Source organism: Protopterus annectens, chromosome 1.part1 (genome assembly GCF_019279795.1).
Source record: "Protopterus annectens isolate FY-2018-M chromosome 1.part1, PAN1.0, whole genome shotgun sequence".
In the NCBI taxonomy this organism is placed as follows: Eukaryota; Metazoa; Chordata; order Ceratodontiformes; family Protopteridae; genus Protopterus; species Protopterus annectens.
Window position 1 is genome coordinate 1354051053 of NC_056726.1, and position 23722 is coordinate 1354074774.

Sequence of the window (23722 nt, forward strand, 5' to 3'; positions counted from 1 at the left end):
CACTCACCCACTTCATCTTTCCTTGCTTTAGTAAGTAACCAGGGAATAGTATTTTTTTAAAATCAGTCAGGAAAATATAGTGAGATTAGTTAAGTACTGTTTTATGTATCTGTGTATCCATCCGTATTATTTTTAATATTTTCTGTGGCTGAAACTTTGGTGTTTATTGTAAATAGATATTTAGTATTTTCATGTTATTATTTATTACTATTTTTATTTATTTATCATTTTGTTGACCGGGAAAGTCCAACTAGGTTCCACAGAGCCTGTTTTCAGCGGAGGCCCGGAGAGAAATGCTCCAGATGCATGTCTTTGGAATGTGGGAGGAAACCGGAGTACCCGGAGGAAACCCACGCGAACACAGGGAGAACATGCAAACTCCACACAGAAGGCACCCCAGCCGAGAATCGAACCAGTGAACCTCTTGCTGTGAGGCGACAACCTTAACTGCTGCACCACTGCGCCGCCCATTATTAAATATGTTAAAGTCATAAATAAATAACATTAAGAATTTATCTTATATGCCTTCAGTCAGGAACAACACTTCAGGATGTGCAGAAATTTTATTCTTACAACACTAGGAAACAATGTTTATAGCAGTTGGTAAATTAGTCTCACTTTACATAGGAAAACTCTGTTTTTATACATTGTCCTTATCAACCTTGTCATGCAGTTTTCGTACATTACAATGACTATGTCAAATAGAAAACCTTGCAAATGTCCACATCCCTTGTGAATTTCGCCTAGGACTTCATGTGAACACCTTCCTACACATGACCCACCTGCTTTCAAGGGTCTTGTTTTTGACTTTGGATGTTTCATACCTTCTCTAGCAACAATGCACTCCTAGCCTGGAGGAGTCAGTCTAACAAATTCCTTTTGCAGTAACTAACATGTCTCGACTTCATGCAACATTTACTTTTTCCTTGTTACATATTAAAAGAATGCAGTTGAGACACAGCAATAACTCTAGCTTATGAAGCTGTATTCTTCCACAGCCCTGCATACAAATTATATTTGCTTTTTAACAATCATATTATAGCATCATTAATGACTCTTTGTAAGCTTCTGAGCCCCCCAAGCCTTTCTGTGTTGGAGGGAAGCCTTCTTGCTTATCAGTGGGAGTGGTAAGCACTAGGTAACCTATCTACCACAAGAGGGGTGGTTTCTGGCCCAGAAATTTTAGTTTATTGGACGTTTGGGTAATTTTTCCATCTCTTTCTTCTTTCTGGTTTAAAAGTGTGAGTTTGCGCTTGTTTCTCACCTTTCCTGTAACTAGTCTAGTCCAGGTACAGATTTGCTGCATCCAGGACTGTGTGTAAGCTTCTGAGTCCCCCTAGCCTTTTTGTGTTGGAGGGAAGCCTTCTAGCTTTTCAGTGAGAGTGGTAAATACTAGGTAGCCTATCTACCACAAGAGGAGTGGTTCCTGGCCAGAAATTGTAGCTTATTGGCCATTTCGGCATTTTTTTTCCATCTCATTCAGTTTTCTGGTTTAAAAGCCCGCATTTGCGCTTGTTTCCCACCTTTCCTGTAACTAGTCTAGTCCAGATACAGAGTTGCTGTATCCAGGACTGTTGGTAAGCTTCTGAGCCCCCCCAAGCCTTTCTGTGTTGGAGGGAAGCCTTCTAGCTTATTAGTGGGCATTGTAAGTACTAGGTAGCCTATCTACCACAAGAGGAGTGGTTTCTGGCCCAGAAATTGTAGTTTATTGGCCGTTTGGGCAGTTTTTCCATTTTTTTCAACTTTCTGGTTTAAAAGCCCACATCTGCGCTTGTTTCCTGAAACTAATCCAGTCCAGATACAGATTTGCTGTATCCAGGACTGTTTGTAAGCTTATGAGCAATGCCAAAGTCTGCTCTTCAGTTTTTCCCTTAGATCTGCTAGTTCTCTCCTCTCCTGCACTTTTACTAGCTTGTTAGTTTAGCACTTTGCCAGACTTCTTGTAGCAATTATTGTAGTACACAAAAGTGCTACCAGCACTAAATGTTCTACAAGGAAACAGCTCCAGTACTTAATAATGCCCACCCCTCCAGGCATGTCTAAAGGTCAGTTCCCTGTGCTTTCTCCTATTAACCTGGTAAACGTGGGCATCCTGAGGCAATGTAGCAACTGCCTCATGTACACTGACAATCCTCTCCTCTTACCCCCCAACACTCAGACTTGTGAGAGATGCACTTATATATCCAAATTGGAAGCCACGCACTCTCCAGCCAAGTCCGGAATAGCTGGCCAAGAGGAAAAGGTCAACACTTGCACCACACCACATGGAACACATAGCCCTCCAGAACACACACCAGCATTGCCTTCACATAAAAACACAAAGCACACACCCACCTGTGTGGAGGCTCTCAATAAAAATCTAACCAAACAGCAGAGACCTCCAAGGCAGAAATGCACTCGACCACCACAACACAACACTAATCACGAGACACATAACTCTCCTAAACAGTGTGCCACTCAACCAAAGCCTTTGAGGCAAAACAGCATGCCCAACACACTAGTCATAGGTGACTCAATAATGAGGCACACTGATGTCACACTCACTAGGCTGAATAAGGAGAAAGTAACAGTCAGCTGCCTGTCAGGCGCCAGGATCCACCACATAAAGCATGCACTCTGATCCCTCAACAACAGTGTCATGGAGGAGCTCTCGGATTATGTAGCCCAGGTGGGTATGACCCTAGCCCTGAGCAGCATCCTACCAACACCCAAAATGATACCATAGTGCAAGCAGAAAATGATTGATTTCAACAATTGGCTAAATTTCTGGTGCCATTCTAAGAGGATCCAGTATCTGCCTGGGATGACATGATTGACAGATGTCACTGCTTTGCCAGAGATGGCCTGCTTCTGTCACCCCTCAGCTTCCAGACACTGGCCAAGGCTCTTTCCACCCCTATAGTGCCTTTTTTAGGCAGTGTTCCAAAGACCATATTACCACCATAATAGCTACAAACAAATGCAATCTGAGGGTCATGCTGCTCAACGTTAGAAGTCTAAATCTTAAAATGCACTCGCTCGAAGTACTCCTTAAAATGGAAAGCATTGACATTTGTATTGTAACAGAGACCTGGTTCAAGGCAGCAGAAAGCACCCCTGCACTACCAGGCTATAACTCATTCCACACCTTTCGGCTCCAGAACTTAGACCGAAGCTCCAAAGGCGGTGATGTTTCCATATTCATAAAGGATGCGCACACCTCCAGACTGGTAGCCCAACATAATGCATCTGAGATACTTCAGGTGCAGCTAACATTGGGTATGACAGCGATTCAGGTCCTAGCCTGCTATAGTTCCCCAACCATGTCCCAAGATTCACACTTCACGTTCCTAAGCACCCTAGAGAACATTTAGGGTCCAACCTAACACTCTCATACTTGGCGACTTCAACTACTCCTCCATTAACTGGGAAAACTACTCATGCACCAATACACTTGCCCAACGCTTTCAGGAATTCATTAATTCCAATGCCCTGGACCAGCTCATTCTTATCCCCACTAGAGGTAGCAACATCCCTGACCTGGTCATTACTAACATGGCAACCATTGCTCTACACCAATAGTCAACTTCTCCCTGGTTAAATCCGATCACAAACTAATCACCTTGGAAATCCACATCCCTCCCACCCACCCCACCCCCAACAAAGGTAACAACTATGAAAAACCTATCCAAAGCTAACTTTGGGCTCCTAAAAACCGAGGTGCCTAACTGCACGGCACCCATGCAAAATGGAGAATAGTTGCATGACCGCCAAATCATAAACCAATGCACTGTGTGAACACGTACACAAATGCATGGATCTTGCCATACCCAATAGAACTAAGACGCTCTCCTCAAAAAAAAAGGAAGCCAATCGGGTGCCATAAACAAAAATACAACAGAAGGAGGAAACTGATGTGGAATAAGGTGATGTCCCAAGACTGGAAAAATTCCCTTATCAGCCTCAACAAAAGGTTGAGATCTGTCATCAAATCCTCTAAAGCTAGCTATGAAAACAGAATTGCAGCAGATAATAAAGACAACCACAAGGCCTTCTATAGTTGTGTAAAGAATTTCCATGACAATACCCAGATTTGCTCTGAGCTACTGCACAGTGGTATCTCCTATACCAAGCCAACAGATACTGCCAATATTCTGGCGGACAGATTCAGTGCTAACTTTACCCCCCCCCCCCAAAGGACCAATTACAATACAAGTAGATTGCCAGGCACCCAGTATTACTGCTGCACAAGTTAAAACAGCACTCTCCAAGGCCAAGAACACAGCTTCTATGGGACCTGACAGTATCCCTGGCTGTGTTCTACATGAACTACAGAGTGAACTGGCACCTCACCTGTGTACCCTGTTCAGTCACAGCCTCACCTCAGGCTTTGTCCCTACCAAATGGCACACTGCTACAGTCATCCCTCTCCACAAAGGAGGAGAGACTACAGACCCCAGGAACTATCGCCCCATTAGCCTGATGAGTCTGATATGCAAAGCTATGGAACGCATCATCATGGACCTAATAAACAAGGATATACAGAATCTCCAAACTCTAGATCCTACACAGTTTGGTTTTGTGAAGGGTAGATCATGGCTACTCAACTTGGTCGACGACTTTGAGTCAGTCACCAGAGCTGTGGATGAAGGTAAGGTGGTTCATACAGCCCACCTTTATCTGGCCAAACCCTTTGATACCATCCCCCACTCAGGAATCATAGAAAAACTTTCTGAACTAGGCATCAACCCCTGTATCACTAGGTGGGTTGCAAACTGGCTCACAGATAGAACCCACAGTGTGAAAGTAGCTGACTCCAAGTAAGACTGACGACCAGTCATGGGTGGAGTGCCACAGGGTTCAGTCCTGGATCCTCTCCTGTTTGGTATTTACTTTTCTGAAGTCCAGGCCAACATGAAGGGACTCTGGCTGACAAAGTTTGCAGACAATTGCAAGTTGGGAGCTATTATTAACTGCCCAACTGATGTTGATATCCTACAGAAAGGCCTCAATGAGACCAGCAACTGGTGTCAGAACCATGGCCCAAGCTCAATGCTAAAAAAGTGTCTTCATCCCCTTTGGGAAAAACCCTGTTCCCTTGAATTTACCACATTGATGGTAGTCCACTGAACACAGAAGGCGTTATAAGAGATCTGGGAACACAGGTTGATAGCGACCTCTCTTTTGACCACCACATTGCCACTGTGGTCAGAAAGTCCTTCTATGTGGCACATCTCATTACTAAGGGTTTTGCATCCAGGAAGAAAGAGGTCATTGTCTCCCTCTACTCTTCCCTCATTAGGCCAGTCATCGAGTACAATGCCCCTTTGGCATGTACCTCACTAGACACCTGCAACAACTGGAGAGTCCGCAAAAGTACCTCACAAAGAGGATCCTAGGCCTTAAACACTTGTCCTATATGGACAGACTCAAAAAACTCCAATTATTCTCTGTCTCATATCATCTACTTAGAAGCAATCTCTGCTTGACTTACAAAGCCATGTCTGACCCAGCTCTGTTAGAAATGCTACATCTAAAGAAATCCCTTCGCACCACATGCTCCAGAGAACTCAACCTCATTACCACAATCAACAGAACATGCTGGAGGGACAGGTTCATAACCCAGAGACTGCCCATGCTATGGAATAGACTTCCCATACATGTCAAGCAGAGCACCTCACTGACCCTCTTCAAGAGAAATCTTGATGAGTGGATGGGAAATAGAAAATTCACCCCAGGGATCACTCCATTGGCTCTACTTGACAGAGGGACTAGGAAGTAAGGTTGGGTGGCACGGTGCCAGGGTATTCCTATGGGCTAGGCTTGTAAAGGCTTCAAGGCCATTAGCCTAGTACACACCTATGAACTTATGAAACTGAAATGAATATACATTTTAATAAGCGGATATTGTCCCATAACAGTTTCCCCCCCTTTGACACTATTAGTGTCATACCATACATGTAATTATATTTTTATTTTTCTTAACATGATAAAATACACTTATCTTTTGTTATAATAGAACTATCATTGATTGGAACATGTAATGGCATTTCATGTGCAGGTGAGGTTAAACATCTTGTAATCACAGCCTTTAGAATAGAAAATACCAAAATGACCATAAATATAATAAAAAGTACAATGACAATGCCCTGGATTATGCTAGTTCCCAGGTTACCAGAAAAATTGCCTAACCGTCCAAAAAGTGTCCATTGCTTTGATGCGCTGTCCAAATCTCTGGCCCTTTGCTCCATAAAATTTGCCAGTTTTTCCTGTTCATCATGATAGTCACTAATATATGAACAGCAATGACTCTCTATGAGGGTACATGACCCCCTTTTTGCAGCAAGCATTATATCAAGTGCCATTTGATTTTGCAACACCACAGTTCGCATTTCAGTCATTTCTCGATTTACCATCCTGATGTGATGCGAAGTTTAATTGGCCACCTAGTGTAGAATTTGACCAAGCATGGTGATTTCAAGCATTGTCCTTTGCTCTCCATACCCAGGTGTAAAAACTGAAAATACTTGCTCTGCTCAGTGGATTGCTCGCTTATTTCTCAGTCTGCCTGCTGGTGGGTGTTCGAAATGTTGAACAACAGGAGTAATATAGCCTAGAAAGCAACATCCAGACCAGTCTGTATGCAACGAGGTATAGGCACGATCACCACAGATGTAGTAACAGTCACTTATCATGCCCATGCCACGCCCCCAGCCATAGCTTTTTAAGTGGAAAGAGTCTAACACCCTTTCATGCCTGGTGTCACTACGTTTGCTTTTTCCTACAGATACAGTCCCATTTTTGGCATAATGTGTCTCCATGATGAGCGGTTGCAAGCTGAAGAAAAACAACCTTTGAAAAATCAGTTATATTATGCCAGGTTAAGCTGATTTCATTAAGGTCCTTTTCAAATGACACCTGTGATGCAGGGATGGGAATCATAGGAATCCCTGCCTTAGAATGATGAGGTATATGTGAACATATCCAGCAGTTTGTTTTGTTTAAATTTTTGGCATATTGCCGAAGGACCAGCAAGAAATTGTTTTCTCTTGACCAGTTTATAGAAGGAAACAGCAGCAGAAACAAAGCAAAGGTGCCTGTTGTCACTGGATTCATCATGGACTGCTACTAAAGCTGACCTCCTCACTGGGCAGATGATATAGCTGTCGCACCTCGATCGCCGTATGTTGGCTGCGATGATTCGTCTGGGGTCCCCACACGGCAGGTCTTCTTGCAGTGAGATGAATGGATCCACGTTGGTAGTCCTGCACAGCGAACTGCAGTCAAGGTTGTTAGCAGGACCTGAAAAAGACCCTTCCACCTCGGAGTGAGGCTGTTTTTCCTCTGGAAAATTTTTACATAAACCCAATCACCCGGTTATAGTTGATGACAGGGCTGGTCTGGAGGCTTTGGTAACGCTGCTCTTACTGTTCGATGATATTGCTCCAAAACATTAAGGAGTTTCTTGCAATAAGAAATCATAGCATCATCTGACAAAGTTAAATCGGCATTCCCCATGGGAGGGGTAGCTAAAGGGCTATGGGTCTCCCCATTAATATTTCATGTGGACAACACTTCCTGGTGGAAATCAGTGAGGCCCTCACACTCATTAATGCTAAAGGAAGGGCTTTGGGCCTCTTTAAATGGGTTTAAGCACAAATCTTTGAAATTTTATTTTTAAGGGTCCTGTTTACCCTTTTTACTAATCCAGATGACTGTGGATGGTTGCAGCAGTGAAGACTCAACTTAGTATTAAAAATTTTGCATAATCCCTTAAGCAATGCATTATTAAAATGTGCTCATTGGTCACTATTAACAGTACATGGTATACCGAATCTCGGTTTATAATTATACAGAAACTTTTTGACAACTGTGACTGCATCAGCTTTGCAATATAGGTAAACCATGCTGAGAACATACATACCACCAAAATAAATTGTAAATTATTAGTCTTATGCATCTGCATGAAGTCCAGCTGTACGTTAACAAAAGGTCCCCAGGGTGGTGGTAAACATGCAGGTTTGCTGTTGGCATGTTTACTTACATTATACTCTAAACATATGCTACAATTTTGTACATATTGAAGTATCAAAGATGAGACATGAGGGGCATACCAACTTCAGATAATTTGATTAACTAAAGCTGTCTTACCTGTATGGGCCGGTAGATGATATGCCCTTACCAGGTAAGGTAGCAAAGAGGCAGCCACCACCAGTTGGCCATCCGGATGTCACCATATGCCATCAGAGGATTTTCTACATCCATCCTTGAGCTACTTCAGAACTTATCCCTGTAATACTTCAGCTTGAAAGGCTGACAACTTTTCAAAATCAAACACATCATTACTGTTGTATGTTATCGTTAGCATGCACATATTTTTGCAACAGTCTTCTATTGCTTGTTTAGCAGCTTGGTCTGCTAAATTGTTACCCTTTGTTATAACATCCTTGCCCTTCTGATGGGCACAACATTTGATTACAGACAGCCTCTTAGGTAACAAAAATGCATCTAACAATGATTTTATGTATCCTGAACTTTTAATTTGATTTCCTGAAGTGGTCATAAACCCTCTTTCTTTCCAAAGTTGCGCCAAATCATGTACCATCCCGAAAGCATAACGGCTGTCTGTAAAAATATTGGTCACCTTGTCTTTGGGTAACTCACAAGCTTTTTGCAAAGCCACTAGCTCAGCTATTTGAGCAGAGTGAACACCCTCTAATCTTTGTTCCAATAATATTGTCTCTTCGGTGCAGACGACTATTCCCGAGATCAGCTTCCCTGTTTGATTTCTTCCACAGGAGCCATCCACGAACAAGTTCAGTTCAGCATTGGGTATAGGAGTGTCCTTTAAGTCCTCCCTAGAGGAAAACAAATAGTTACACACACACACAATCATGCTATTCACCATCCTCAGCAGTAGGCAACAGAGATGCAGGATTTAGAACAGGACAACGGATCAGAGAAATAGATGGATCAGAAAGAAGTGTAAGTTCATATCTAGTTAGACGTGCAGTCGAGGGTGGTTGAGTTTCCATTTTAAGCAAAAGAGATGATACAGAATGAGGGACAGCTACTGTGAGATCATGCCCAAGCACCAACAATTGTGCCAGATTAACTAGAATGGCAGCAGAGGCAACTTCCCTTAAACAGGGTGGAAAACATTTTGCAACAGAATCAAGTGCCGTGCTGTAATAAGCTAATGGATGATAGCTGTTCCCATGCTTTTGTGCAAGTACACCTTGAGCAAATCCATTTCTTTCATGACAGAGTAAAATAAAAAGTGTATCATAGACTGGTAACCCTAAAGCTGGGGCAGTAGCTAATGCTTGTTTCAAATTCTGAAATGAATTTTCCTCTTCACTGTTCTAAAGGAGAGGCTCTGGTGTATCCTGCTTTAAAAGATTTGTCAAAGGTTTGGCAATTTCTGCATAGTTAGTGATCTCCTGTCTGCAGTATCCTGTCATACCTTGGAAAGGCCTAAGCTGTCGCTGAGTAGTCGGACATGGGGCCTTAGATACTGCATCAATATGAGATGATAACACTTGCCTGCTACCCTGAGATATTAAATGACCAAGATAACGTAACTGAGATGACCACAACTGTAGTTTTTCTCTAGACACTTTGTGTCCCTTTTCTGCAAGGATAGTCAGAAGATGCAAGGTATCCTGCTGACATTGATGAAAGGAATCTAATGGTATCAGTAAATCATCTACGTATTGTACTAATACAGACCAACCCAGAAATGTCACATTCTCCAAATCTTTTTTCAGAATTTGAGAAAATAATGAAAGAGATACAGTATATCCTTGTGGCAACTGTGTGTCCAGGTATATTGCTGTCCCTGATAATTAAAGCAAACAAAATGACTGTCAGGGTGAATAGGTATAGAAAAGAATGCTGAACATAAATCTGTTACAGAAAAGTAACTAGCTGTAGGTGGTATGCAACTCAGTATTGTTGCTGGATTTGGAACAACAGGAAAAGTAGGCAGCACTGCATTATTTACAGCCCTTAAGTCTTGTACAAATTTAGAAGTATCCTTCCCTGGCATTTTCACAGGAAAAATAGGAGTATTACATGGGCTTTTATTTGGTATTATTATTCCTTGCTGTATTAGAGACTGAATTACAGGTTTGATTCCCTGCTCTGCTTCCGGTTTTAGTGGATATTGTGGAACTCTAGGGAGAGATTTTGATGGATTTAATTTTATTTTTACTGGTTCTGCTGATTTCAATATACCTACTTAATTTGCATGCTTAGCCCACAAGTTGGCAGGTACCTGCTGTAGTAACTCTCCATCTATGTGTATGCTTCCAAAAGGCTGTTCCTCAGCTTCTGCTAAAACTGCCAATACTTCCCCCTCTGATTCTGTCAGAACATTTAGATACACCCCTCCTGGGGTATAGTAAATAGTACAACCCAGCTTGCATAACAAATCTCTTCTTAGCAGATTTACTGGTGCAGTAGTACAAAAGAAAATAATGCTTTTCTTCAATTGGACCTAAAGAAATGGGGATGGGTCCGAAACAGGAAACGTAACTGTAGTATTTGTTACTCCAGCTGCCTTCACTTTATGCTCTGATACTAGTATTTGACTGTCTAAAGTAATTTTTAACACTGACCTAGTGGCTTCAGTGTCCACCAGAAATGTTTTTTTTTTTATTTATTTTCATCTTAACGTAGTGTCCATTTTGATCTATTGGCAGGAGAGGGTTAAGATTCACTTCTGCATTATTTCCTTGACTTAGTCAGTATGGAGCTTCTTGACTTCTTCCAGTCTGAGGAGGTGGTGGAGGAAAAACTGCATTATTATAATTTGGTTGCCATTCATTCCAGGTATCTTGGGCTCTTTGCATTTGCCTGTGTGGGTATTCCCTTCTCCAATGTCCTGCTTCTCCACAATTGAAACAAGATGTGTTAGATGAAGCTGGAGGGGCACTGCCAGACCATTGTTGCCAACCAGCTGCACCTTGTTCCCCTCGACCAGCACTTTTGCTAAATCCTCTAGCAATTCTTCTGCTTCTGCCTCGACCCCTTGGGTTTTCCAGCTGCCTGATTTGCAAAGTTAACAGCTTAACCTCGGTATCCTTTCTCCGTTTTTCCTGATAATCTGTACAGTGATTTGCAGCACTTAATAAAGACTCTTTTAAGTCCTTTCCTTGCCAGTCTATGAGCACTTGCTTTACTTAATTTTGTACAGGGGCTTGTAGACCCTGCACAAAGGTTGCTGCAATAGCTGGCTTAGCTTGCTCTTCTGGGTCTGGTATTCCTGAATGTCTAGCAAATACTGTCTTAGGCAACTCAAGTAGTCTGCAGGGGCTTCCCCTTTGTTTTGTTTACATGCCTGTATTTTAGACCAGTCAGCCCTAACTTGACACACATCCATAATTTTGTTTAACAGTGCTCTTCGTTTATCTGTTAATGGATTCCCTGTGAGTGAAATCTGTTATCTCAGCCTTTTCCATTAACTGCTTTATTATTTCATCTTTAGTAACTACCCTCAGCAGTGGATTTAGATCTGTCAAAGTAGGATTGTAACATTCTGTTATAGTTTTTAATTTTTCTTTGAATTTTAGTGGATTTTCTCTAATATTTGGAAAATTTTTAGACATAATATGCAAATCACCAGGGGTCCAAGAATGATGAACAAGTTCCTTATTGTTAGCCCCCAAAATTTCTGTGAGAAGTCCTAAACGATCCCCTCCAGAGGTTGTAATCTCCTGCTGTACCCTGTCATGTGAGAGTGTATGGTGAGATACTGGAGTGTCAAATACTAATGCCCCTGTTGAGGAAGTAGAAGCTGTCTGAGAAGGATAGGAAGAAGAACCTCCCTCGACTGCAGATGCCTGTTCAGAAGATGAAGATTGAACAGAGGAAACCAGTCTGAGATGTATCAGTATCACTCAAAAGCTAGGGATCTGAGAAACAACAGAGTCTTGTACAGGAAGTACCCATGCTGGCCCATATGGGGGTGGGGGTGCAGTAGCTACTGGATGATTGTCATCCTCTTCAGAAGTTTCTGCTTTTTGGCCATCCTCCTTTTGTTCCAAATCTGCTACGACAGGATAAAGGGATCCCTTTTTACTGGTCTGTACTGCCTTTTTAACCTCTTTTACTTGTTGCAACAATTTATTAACATCCTGCAACCCTCTTAATGTTAACTCCTTTTCCCTTTTAAGTGCTTCACTGTACCAAGAATAAAATGCTGTCATTTTTTCCCCATTTACTTACCTTTTCTTCCAAAATACCTTTCAATGTCATTCATTTAGTCTTACCATAGTCTTAGTAAACTGAAACCAGTCATGCAAATATTTACAACTTTGCTTCCCATAGTTAAAATACATAAAATATGCAGGTGTTCCCTATTCAAGGATTTGATCCTGCTTGCTTATCTTTGCTCCCATTTTTCTTATTTTATAAATAAGTAGTAATAAAAATGTTAGGCTTACCTTTCAACTCCCGGATCCTGGCAGTTCCGAAGACAGCAAATAACTGTAGTAATCCACACATCTTACTAGGAAGGAAGGGTAGGAGGTCTGTCTGCATGCAGCAACAGAGGAGAGGTTTCAATCAGCATTTTCCCACAGCACACCCTTGCTTTCGTCCCAGCATGAGCTCAGAGGTAACAGCTCCAGGATTAGAGTCAGGATAATGGGGAGGATAGGTATTGTGTCCAGAACTCTTTCAGACCCTCTGAGGGCACTTCCATGCAATCACACTTTTACGTCCCAGCGTGCTTTGGGCTCATGAATTTATTTTAACAATGTATATCTCTACTTCCTATCATGCGGTATGCTCATGAATTTGTTTTAACAGTATATAGTCTACATCCCAATCATGCTATGGGCCCATGAACTTGTTGTATAGTCTATGTCCCAGTCATGCTGTGGGCTCATGAATTTGTTTTAACAGTATATAATCTACGTCCCAATCATGCGGTGGGCTAATGAACTTGTTGTAACTTTATCTTTAACTTTTTCTTTTCTTTCTCTCAAACAGTCATACATTGACAGAATAAAACATCTCTCATACTTCTTACCTTTCAATCATGAGGGTACCACCCTCGACACAAGGTGCCTCCTTGTGTTAATTTCTCCTTTACTGTATGTGCACATATATTTACTATTCTGATTTGCTGCAGGATCCTCCCAGTATTACTTGTATACCTTACAAAAAAAAAACAGTCATGCACTTATTCTATATTTTGCTAAAATTGTCTACAAGAGAAAGAAAAAGAAAAAAAAACACAGACCAACCCTTTCCCCCTTATAAAACAATTTCCCTGCTAAGGCTAGTATGTTTGCACACCCTGAGTAGATGCATAGCTGAGTCTCTGACTATTCCATACAAACCAGTGTGGAATTCACAAAAAATCTGTGATGGGCCCTATTCCAGAACTGCCTTGCAGCAATACGGCAATGGACGGCGCAGTGGCATAGCGGTTAGCATTGTCGCCTCACAGCAAGAGGTTCTCCAGATCAATTCTCGTCTGTAATTCCTTCTGTGCGGAGTCTGCATGTCCTCTCTGCATTCATGTGGGTTTTCTCCGGGTGCTCCGGTTTCCTCCCACATTCAAAGGCATGCGTCTGGAGCGTTTCTCCCCTGGCCTCTGCTGAAAATTGTCTTGTACCAAGTCAGACTTTCCCAATAAACAAATGTTAAATAAATAAAAATACCAAAGTTCAGATCCAGAAAACGGCACCAGATTGTTAAAGTCATAAATAAATAACATTAAGAATTTACCGTGTATACCTTCAGTCAGGAACAACACTTCAGGATGTGCAAACAGAAATTTTATTCTTACAGTGCTGGGAGACCATCTTCATAGCAGTTGGTAAATCAATCTCACTTTACATAGGAAAACTGTATTTTTATACATTTTCCTTATGTTACAATGCTTGTGTCAAATAGAAAACCTTGCAAATGTCCTCATCCCTCATGATTTTTGCCTCGGACGTCACGTGAACCCCTTCTTATACATGATCCACCTGCTTTCAAGAGGTCTTGCTCCTGACCTTGGATGTTTCAAACCTTCCCTAGCAACAACGCACTCCTAGCCTGATTCCTTTTGCAGTAACTAACATGCCTCAACTTCATGCAACACTTACTTTTTCTTATTATATATCAAAAGAATGCAGTTGGGACACAGCAATAACTCTAGCTTATGAAGCTGTATTTTTCCACAGCCCTGCATACAAATTATATTTGCATTTTAACAATCATATTATAGCATCATTAATGAAACTGAAATTAATATATATTTTAATAAGCTGATTTTGTCTCATAAAAAATATATTTAAACCTTTCACTGTAGCTGGTCTTCTAGAGAATATTTTAACCTTTGAGAGTACTCCTATTTATTTGGTGACAATGTTGGCCGCTCCTGAAAGCCTTGCTGTATTGGTCAAACACTACCATTTATATTAGTATTAATTCTACTCAGTATAATTGGGTACCCTTGTAAGAGCCTTAGAGTAGCTGGCTTTGGAGTGTTCTGGTAGCAGTACCTACCATATAGTCTTGGCAGAAGACATAGCTTATAAATCTATGCCAGTCTTTCCCGGGTGCATGTGTGTGTGTATGAAAGTCAAATCTCAATGAGTGTGTGCATCAGCTACTTGGAACATGGGCACAGAGCACTGGTTTGACAGAGAGTGTGGTGGAGGAAGACTTGGCTTGGAACAATTGGCTGAGGACTCAACTCTACAGCTGCATCAGTAGGGAGCCTTATTGGGGGCCTTGAGAGAGAGAGAGAGGGAAACCCAGTCCCTGGACTGAGTGTGTCCCCTGTGTGCTCTTAAAGGAAATTGTGCTTGGTGCAAAAAGCTGCATCTGGAAATACTGTGTGTATCTTTCTTTGTTCCAAGTGAATGTCCTTCACTAGTGAATGGTGAGGACTGAGGCTTCTTGATTACTGAGCCAAAGGAGGGACCTCATGCAGTTAACAACACATTCTGATTGATTACACATGGGTTTAGGTTAGAGTTGTCATCCAAGTTCTTGTTTAAAGTACAGATCTGATGTTGTAAATCTCTATTCATTCCTTACTGATAGGACTTCGGTTCTGTCCTCAGAACCGACACAGCCGTTTCCAAGCTCGCGCCAGCCAAAAACTCTCAGCTAAGACCTACCCCTAATGCCCCTCTCATAGTCTCTTCAGATCTCATTTGCAGCGTTCCTTGTCAGACTTGCCAAGCCTTCTCTATCAAATCTAAGTGTAAAATTTATGTATTTTTGTGTAGTTTCTCTCAAAACGTTACCCTTTTTAGTCAGTCACTCTAATTTCTCCTCTTGCCTGTAAATTTCTTTTACTTCCTACCCTCTACCTTTGGTAGTTACCCTTATATCATCGTTGGTACTGTCCCTCTCTCCTACCTTTGGTAGGTCCTCCTTTTACCACTTGTGGTATTTCTAGGTACCATTGTTGGTACTTTTCTCTTTCCTTCTATATATATATATATATATATATATATTACAAAAAAAAAAACCTTTCTCTTTTCACTTGTAGTCTCCTTTCTTGATAGTTTTTTGTCAGCATACATTATGTCAGAAAAAGCTAAATTGGGGTTTAAGCAGTGCGATAAGTGTGGGCGTAAGATGTCTAACTCAGACGATCACACTCGGTGCATTTATTGTTTGGGTGTGGACCATATAAATGCTTCTTGTGACATCTGCTCTAGTTTCAGTAATTGCACTCTAGCCGAGCACAAAAACAAACTGATTTTGAAAAGTTTATTGAAAACGCCTTTTTCGGAGGCTGTCTCTGGGTCGGAGGTCTCACCACCTCCTAAGACCAAAAAGCACAAAGAGAAACAGAGTCACTTGGTTCCTACATCTCCGTCCATTACGGAACTGAGTCGAGACCGAGTTTCTCTGGTGCCATCGGCGCAGAAAACCTCGGCAGCAGGCTCTGTGTCTTTTCCCTCTGTACCGTCTCTAATGTTGACTCCTATTACAGTTCCAGCTTTAGCACCATCATCTTCAATGCCGTCCTTGGTTCTGACACTAGCTTTGACAACCCTACCCGCGTCTGCACCATCCCTGGCCACGGTGCCGATATCTTATTCGGCTCCACAGATTATGACCACATCAGTTCCAAAGATTGAACACCTTCCAAGAACCAGATATTCTCCAACTTACGACCCTTTTTCGGGGCACCAATTTAGCCCCTTTCTTGAAAGACCTGACTCTCCTTCAGCAGCCTTCTATAAATCCACCCAGGAGCCTTTCAGAACAAGATGTAGTGTGGGTTGAGGACCAGCTTCTGGCAGCTAGGGGATTGCCCAACCTGCTAGACCTTCTGTCCCCTTTGGAACGGGACCCTTCACAGCATACTCACCAGTTTATCCTCCTCCAGCCTCCGGAGATCTCGGTACCGATGACCATACTGTGTACTTGTAAAAAGAACCAGCAGGATAACCACGGCAACAATCTCCACTTTAATAAAAAAAGAGCATACAAAATCAATGAATGGACAAGCACTTTGCATATAAAATATGCTTCTTCAGATCCTATAAATTATTTAAAATAAATAAAGTATATATAATACAAATCAACCAATCACAATGCAACAAGTTGGTGCCAAAATGACATCACCACTAGTATAGTTTTCCGGGTTGGACATTCAGTATATGCTGGTGATTTATTTTTTGGTCGGTGCATACTGTCTCAGTTCCGACTGCGGAGTTTCCCCAGTCGGCAATGATTACCCTTGGTGCATTGGCTCCGTTGGAACTAGTGCACTCTCAGAGCAGTGTTTGGGTTGCCGGCACCATGGTTCCTAGTTCGGCACCTATTTTTTCGCTGGCACCATCTATGTCCACGGCTCCACTGACAGCTACTAGTCCTCTCGGAGTTCCTCACCTGGAGGTGGGCTCCTGAGGGCGGGGTGTGGCCCTGGTTCCAAGGTTGTCCTTCTTGGTTCTGGGCTCCCATCCCTCCTCGGGCAGGCCTGCTTTCCAGGTGCCTCCACAGGCTCGCAGTCAGCACCAATGTCATCGACACCAGAACCCCCATCTAGCATGCAGCTGTCCCAACCCCCTACTTTAGGATCCCGGGCACGGGAGTCAGAAGACCTTCCCTTGAAGGGAACTCGTTCTCTGGAGTCATCCTCAGAAGATCCCACTGGGGAGCCACCCCGGAAGAAATGGTGCAAGAGGAAGCACCTTGATTCTCCCTAAGGAATCTATCACCGAGGACACCAATTGCAATGAGGGAGAATGGTCCCCACAGTCTTCCCCCAGAAGACGTCTCATTTGGAGACATTCTCAAAATCTTCAAGCAGAGGGGAGACTGAAAGTCCTCTAATCCTTCCTTGGAGGAACTGGTGTTCTTGCAAGCCTTCCGTGCCCAGCCATCTACTTCCTGGGTGACCCCACCTGTGGATGAGCTTGTAAAGCTGATCGTGCAGCATGTCTGGAAGGCCCCAGACAACATAGAACCTGTCCCCCAGAGGCCGGACCAAATTTTATCCCCCCACCGAAGACCAGCCCAATTGGTCCAAGCAGTTGACAGTTGATTCCATGGTCGTGCCGGTGGCCACCAAGAGGAATCTGGCAGAAGATAGTTCCACTGTTCATCCCCCAAACAGGGAGTCTTGGGCCATGGACAAACTGGGGAAGCAGACTTATGCTTCAGCAACCTTTGCCATTCGGTCGCCGAACTATCTGGCACACTTCACTCACCTCCAAAGAGACCTAATTTCTGAAATGTCTATCTCTTTTGTGGGGGTACTGCCTGATGAGTTGCGTGACACTGTCGCCTCGCATCTAGCCACCCTAGAGTCTATCTCAAACTCCTCAATGCGTCTGATATCTCACACCACCGAGGGGGCGGCTCGAGCAGCTGCATCAGGCATCGTCATGAGACGTCATGCCTGGATGCATTTGTGTGATTTCACAGACCCCTTTAAATCTTCCTTCTTCAACACACCTGTCCACGAATCTTCACTCTTTGGGCCCAAAGTACGAGACAAGCTATCACGAAGTGGGAAAGACCTTGTATGCTGTGGGCATACATTTTCCACCCCCCAGAGGTCTTATTCCAGGAATCAGAGAGGAGGGAAATTGTGGTTCAAAAAGTCCCAGAGATCTTTTCATGACACTCGTGGTGAGCAATCCCCCCCTTGGGGCAGAGGGGGCAACTCATCTGGAAGATGCCCCTTTCATGGCAGAGGGGGTCCACATAATCAGGGTGCTAGAGATTCCTTTTCTGGCCGACCCTACCAGCGCTCCTGAGCAGCGGCCCGAATGCTTTCCTCTGGAAGCAGTCGGGGGTTGTTTTTCTCTGCACCTACCAGCATGGCAACTTCTTACTACCAATGTATGGGTGCAGAGAATAATATCCAGAGGCTACCATATCCCATTTGATCTTACCCCCGGACCAGTCAAACGAATCCCCGATGTTCCACCCAATTAGAGGGACGTAACAGCCTTAGAAATAGAAAAGCTGCAAAGAAAAAGAGTCATCCAGCCAGTCCCACCAGACCAGAGAGGATCCGGGTTTTACTTGAGGTTCTTTTTACTGCCAAAAAAGACAGGGGACTGGAGACCAATCCTGGATCTCAGCCTATTGAACAAATTTATAAAACCTCAAAAATTCTGGATGGCCACAGTACAGTCTATTCTCCCCTTTCTAGGGAAGGACAACTGGGTGTGCTCCATAGAGCTCCAGGACGTGTATTACCACATAAAGATGGACCAGAGCTCCTGGAGATTTCTCCACTTCCAGCTGGGAGCCAATCACTACCAGTTCAGGGTACTGCCATTCAGCCCCTCGACAGCCCCCCCCTCGAGTGTTCACCAAATGTATGGCAGTTGTAGTAGCTCATCTTTGACTACAAGGATTCCAGGTGTTTTCTTATCTAGACGATTGGCTCCTTACCGCCATGACCAGGAATCTTCTCATCCACAGCCTCTCTTGCACTCAAGGCCTTGCTCTCCGCTTGGGGATTAAGCTTAACAAGGACAAATCTCAAATTTCCCCAACAAAAACACTGGAATTTATTGGAGTGATCTTCGACTCAACATCCTATTAAACTTCCCTCCTTCCTCACAGGCTTTCAAAAATAAGAAACCAGATCCAAGCCCTCCTTCCACAGACTTTTTTACCAGCACGCCTTGTACTACAACTATTAGGCTCTATGGGAGCGGCCATTAGCCTAGTACCACTGGCGAGGTTGCACATGAGACTATTACAGTGGCTCCTTTCATCATAATGGTCGATATTAACCCATCCACTCGATCACATGATACGCCTTACAAACCTTTGCAAGAAAGAACTGCTGTGGTGGATGAAGCCAGAATCAAATCTTTGGTGTTGTGACCGTTCTGTCTTCCCCAGCCCAAGGCCACAGTGACCAGGGATGCTTCCCTGTTAGGGTGGGGGGGTGGCATTCCAGGAAAAGATGGTCCAAGGCACCTAGTCCCCCATGGAGGCCAATTTGCACATAAATGTCCTGGAATTGAGGGCAGTTCTCTTAGTGTTGCAAGCGTTCCATACATCCCTCCCTTCCGGGACCATTACAATTCAATCGGACAACATATCAGTCGTCTGGTATATAAACAAACAAGGCGGAACCAGGTCTTACCCCCTGTGTCAGGAAGTCATGAGGATTTGGCACTTGGTGATAGCTTCCAACCCCTTTCTTATAGCTACGCACATTCCCAGGAGTTCCAACCTTATTGCGGACAATCTGAGCAGGAACATCCTGATGCCTCACGAGTGGTCCCTCAATTCTGTAATAGTGGATCGGATCTCCCTCCGTTGGGGCAGGCCTTGCTGTGATCTTTTTGCTTCCCCCCTAAACAACAAATGCAAAAGCTACTTTGCCCTGATACCCCCTCAGGGGGAATCACCGAGGGATGCTCTAAAGCATGATTGGCCCGGATCTATTGTATGCCTTCCCCCCCATTTCCTCTCATCCTGAAATTACTTCAGAAAGCTCAAAGGTTGAGAAGCAAAGTGATCCTCATTGACCCCATCAAGTCTGGTTTCCTTTCCTATGGCTTCATCTGATTCACAGCCCGTGGATCCTGGATCAATCCCAGGGTCTGGTATCTCAACCTCAGGGACTGATTCACCTCAATCTCCACAGCCTCAAGCTCACAGCTTGGTTCCTCCACTTCCAATGATTGCCAGGCTGCCTGATATTTCATCTCCTGTCCGTGAGATTCTTCTGGCTTCACAAAAACCTTCCACCAGAAAATGTATTCTAGTAAGTGGGCTAGGTTCTCTACATGGGCCAAAGATCAAGACATAGACCCTTTTTCTATGCCTGTTCAGAAGATCCTACAGTACCTGACTACTCTTCTATATGCAAGAGCTTCAGCATTGACAATTACTGTACATTTAGCAGCTATCGCAAATTTTCATAATGGATTCGATAATTCTTCTGTTATGTCACACCATCTGTGCAAAACGTTCTTGAAAGGAGTGTTACATGTTATGCCTCCTGTCAAGCCCCCCATAGAATCTTGGGACTTGACTTTGGTACTTCAGTCGTTAACAAGCTTTCCTTTCGAACCAGCTAATTCATGTGATATAAAATTTTTATCTTGGAAAACTCTACTTCTAGTAGCACTTACCTCAGCGAGAAGAGTATCTGAGTTGCAGGCCTTGAGTGTCAAGAAACATTACTTGAATTTCCACAGGGATAGTGTGTCCCTACGTACTGACCCTTCCTTCTTGCCCAGAGTCATTTCTGGATTTGCAATTAACCAATCTATTGACCTGCCGGTTTTCTTCCCTCATCATTCAAACAGAGGGGGGTATCTTTTGCACACCCTTGATGTTCATAGGCAGCTTCATTTTTATTTGGACAGAACAAAATCTTTCAGAAAAATGGATCATTTGTGGCCTTTGCGGGACCCAGATTGGGTAAACCTGTCTCCAAAGTGACTCTATCCTCCTGGCTTAGAAACATCATTACCTTCATCTACCATCAGAATAAACTGTCCTTACCTTCCAGGGTAAAGGCTCTTCTACTAGATTGATGGCTACTTTTGTGGCTTTTCATTCCAGAGCCCCTACGGATGATATCTGTGCAGCAACCACTTGGGCAAGACCTCGTACCTTTATCACTCATTACAAATTGGATTTGGCCTCCAGGGGACGAGCATCTTTTGATTCTATGGTGCTCAGGAATATCCTTCCTTAGAGCCACACAGGACTCAAGTAGCTGTGGTCTCGGTCCTATCAGTCAGGAATGAATAAAGATTTACAACATCAGATAAAGAAGTTATGTCTTACCATAACGTTCCATCTGTATTGTAGATCTTTATTCATTCATTACTTCCTGCCCTCCTTCTCCCTGCGTGGACTCCTGGTGGACTTTAGGATCTCCTGGTTAAGGTATTTCCTCAGACAGAGCCTCCTACTGTCTCTCTTATTATCTCTGTAATATAGGGATGGGCAAACTCGATCTGAAGAGACTATGAGAGGGGCATTAAGGGTAGGTCTTAGCTGAGAGTTTTTGGTTGAGTGAGCTTGGAAAAGGCCATGTCGGTTCCGAGGATGGAACCAAAGTCCTATCAGTAATAAATGAATAAAGCTCTACAACACAGATGGACCATTATGGTAAGACATATCTTTTTTTAATGGACATATAAGGGGGAAAAAAATTTACCCCTTGTGTTACTGTTAATTGTGATGATGTTGTCTTTACCTTTTGCTTAACTTCTTCTAGGACCATCCAGTATAGGGATCCTACAGTCATCTACATATGGTAAGCGAAACATTTTTATGTCAGTATTGATGAGCAGTTCGAAGAAATATTTAGTTTGTGATGTTGGTGTCTGGACTGTTGTGTGTATTGATGTACTGTCTGTAATAGTGGCACCACTGTTAGATTGTTAGCATATACTGCACTATAGTAGCATAGGTATTCATTTTTTCTTGTGTTTATTGGTTATTATTATCACAGGTGATCCTGACACTGAAAGTGTGGGACTTCTGCTACCTGAAGTCAGAGTATCAGCAGACTCTGTTGATGATGGTGGCCAAACAGAGGCATAGGTGGGAGGTGCAGAGGTTGAAACTGACACTGAGGTTGGCATTCAGCCATCCCCTGTAATTCCATTGGACACAGCCAGTAGACCTATGCCTACCCATTCCAGTGAGCCCTTAAATATTGGTCAGGTGGAGGGTGAGACATTTGATCAGGGAAGTGTGGTTACTGTGGTTTCAGTGCCTGTTGACTCTGGCCGTAGCCAAAGTCTGGGCAAGGTGCCATGCAGGCGAGTTGTTAGGGGTGCTTGGAAGAGGCCTGCTGTTCATCCTGTACCTGATCCATGTGTCTCTTCCTGTGCCACTCAGTGTATGCTTAGGACTGTTGTGGAGGCACAGACACATTCCCATAGGTCCTCCAGAGAAATGCTTAGAGTTGTAGTTGTGGCACAGGCTGACATGCGTGACTGCCTCCACCATGTTGCTGAGTCAGTGGATCGGATGAATGACATGTAGGATTGAATGGTGTCTGTGATGGAAAGTCTACTGGGAGTGGAACGGCATCCTCATGGGCGTAGGTCAGCCACATCATCTGCTGTTAGCCAACGTGGCCATGCCCTATCATGTTCCCATAGTGGCAGTAGTTCTGCCCTCCGTCAGTGTTTGAGCTGTCCACACCCAGATGTGGCAGGCCATGGGGTCATGGTCCTGGTCATCCTTATGAGGGGAGCTCATCCAGCAGACATCAGTCAGGTTGAGTTGGCAGCAGTGGATCTGACCATGGGCATGGATGTGCTAGTGCAACTGCTGACAGAGCCAGTTCTTGTGGTCAGTTATGACAGTGAAGAACCGTCACCTCTACAATGCACGGCTCACACCTGTCTGACATACCAAGAAGTGTTCATAAAGACACTCCCACACCAGTTTCACCTGGAGGACCCATACAAACATACACACACAACAGTTACATGGTTTAGCCATGAAGCTTAAAGCTCATTTTGTCTCACTGGCCAATTGTTACTTTATCCAAATGTCTGCCTGCTTCTCTTTCTTACTCACACTCACTCACTGATCTTTTGTGTCAGTCTAGGCTTCCTGCCCCCCCTCCACACACACACACACACACACACACACACACACACACACACACACACACACAAAACACCCTGTGCAAGTGATAATTGCCATATCCCTGTTTACTGTCTTCTGGATTCAGGGATACATAACATTTGTGTCTTATGCTCAAGGTACATAGCTGATTTAGTGCTTAGTATATCTACATTTGTGATGCTGAATTGGTAATTGTACCTTTGACTTATATAGCTCTTAGAAAGTTAGACAGTTGATAGTATCAAACATTTGTTGCATGATTATTGTTAATGATCTTGTAAGGGTTGTGAAGTCTCTCTTTAATGATTTTCCAGTATAAACGCATGGTGCTAAACTGGGACATTCGGCGACCATCAGTAGTTTTGAGAGGTATGACTGTGTGAATCATTGATGCCTGAGGCCTGCTACTTGACAATGAACACATATAAGTCACATAAGTCTCTACTGTTAAAGTCATTTCTGTACAAATCACCCACCTTTTACTTGCTTACACTACCAAGTGACAACATGCAAGGATATGCCCTTCGTTTGTATTATTACACAGTACACTCTAGGTTCAACATTTACTTTATAAATCCAGCAGTTGCAACAGTTTTAGTTCAGGGCTGACTCTGTCTGATGCTAGCAGTATGCAGCCATTACATGGGTAGGTGAAAGGTTGTAAGCATTGCCTGGCATCAATGTTACT

At 43.4% G+C, this 23722-nt stretch overlaps 1 protein-coding gene across 5 annotated transcripts in view; it reads left to right on the plus strand.

Moving 5' to 3' along the window:
* Nucleotides 1-23722, plus strand: part of PIAS2 (protein inhibitor of activated STAT 2) — a 3576601-nt gene that overhangs the window by 3222512 nt on the left and 330367 nt on the right. For 3 of the 5 annotated variants that reach the window (XM_044082047.1, XM_044082067.1, XM_044082056.1), the window contains exon 13: nucleotides 21665-21703. The exons of the other annotated variants lie outside the window; for them this stretch is intronic. In XM_044082047.1, coding sequence (XP_043937982.1) covers nucleotides 21665-21703 — 39 coding nt within the window. The remainder of the gene's footprint in view (nucleotides 1-21664; nucleotides 21704-23722) is intronic. 5 annotated transcript variants of the gene reach the window in all.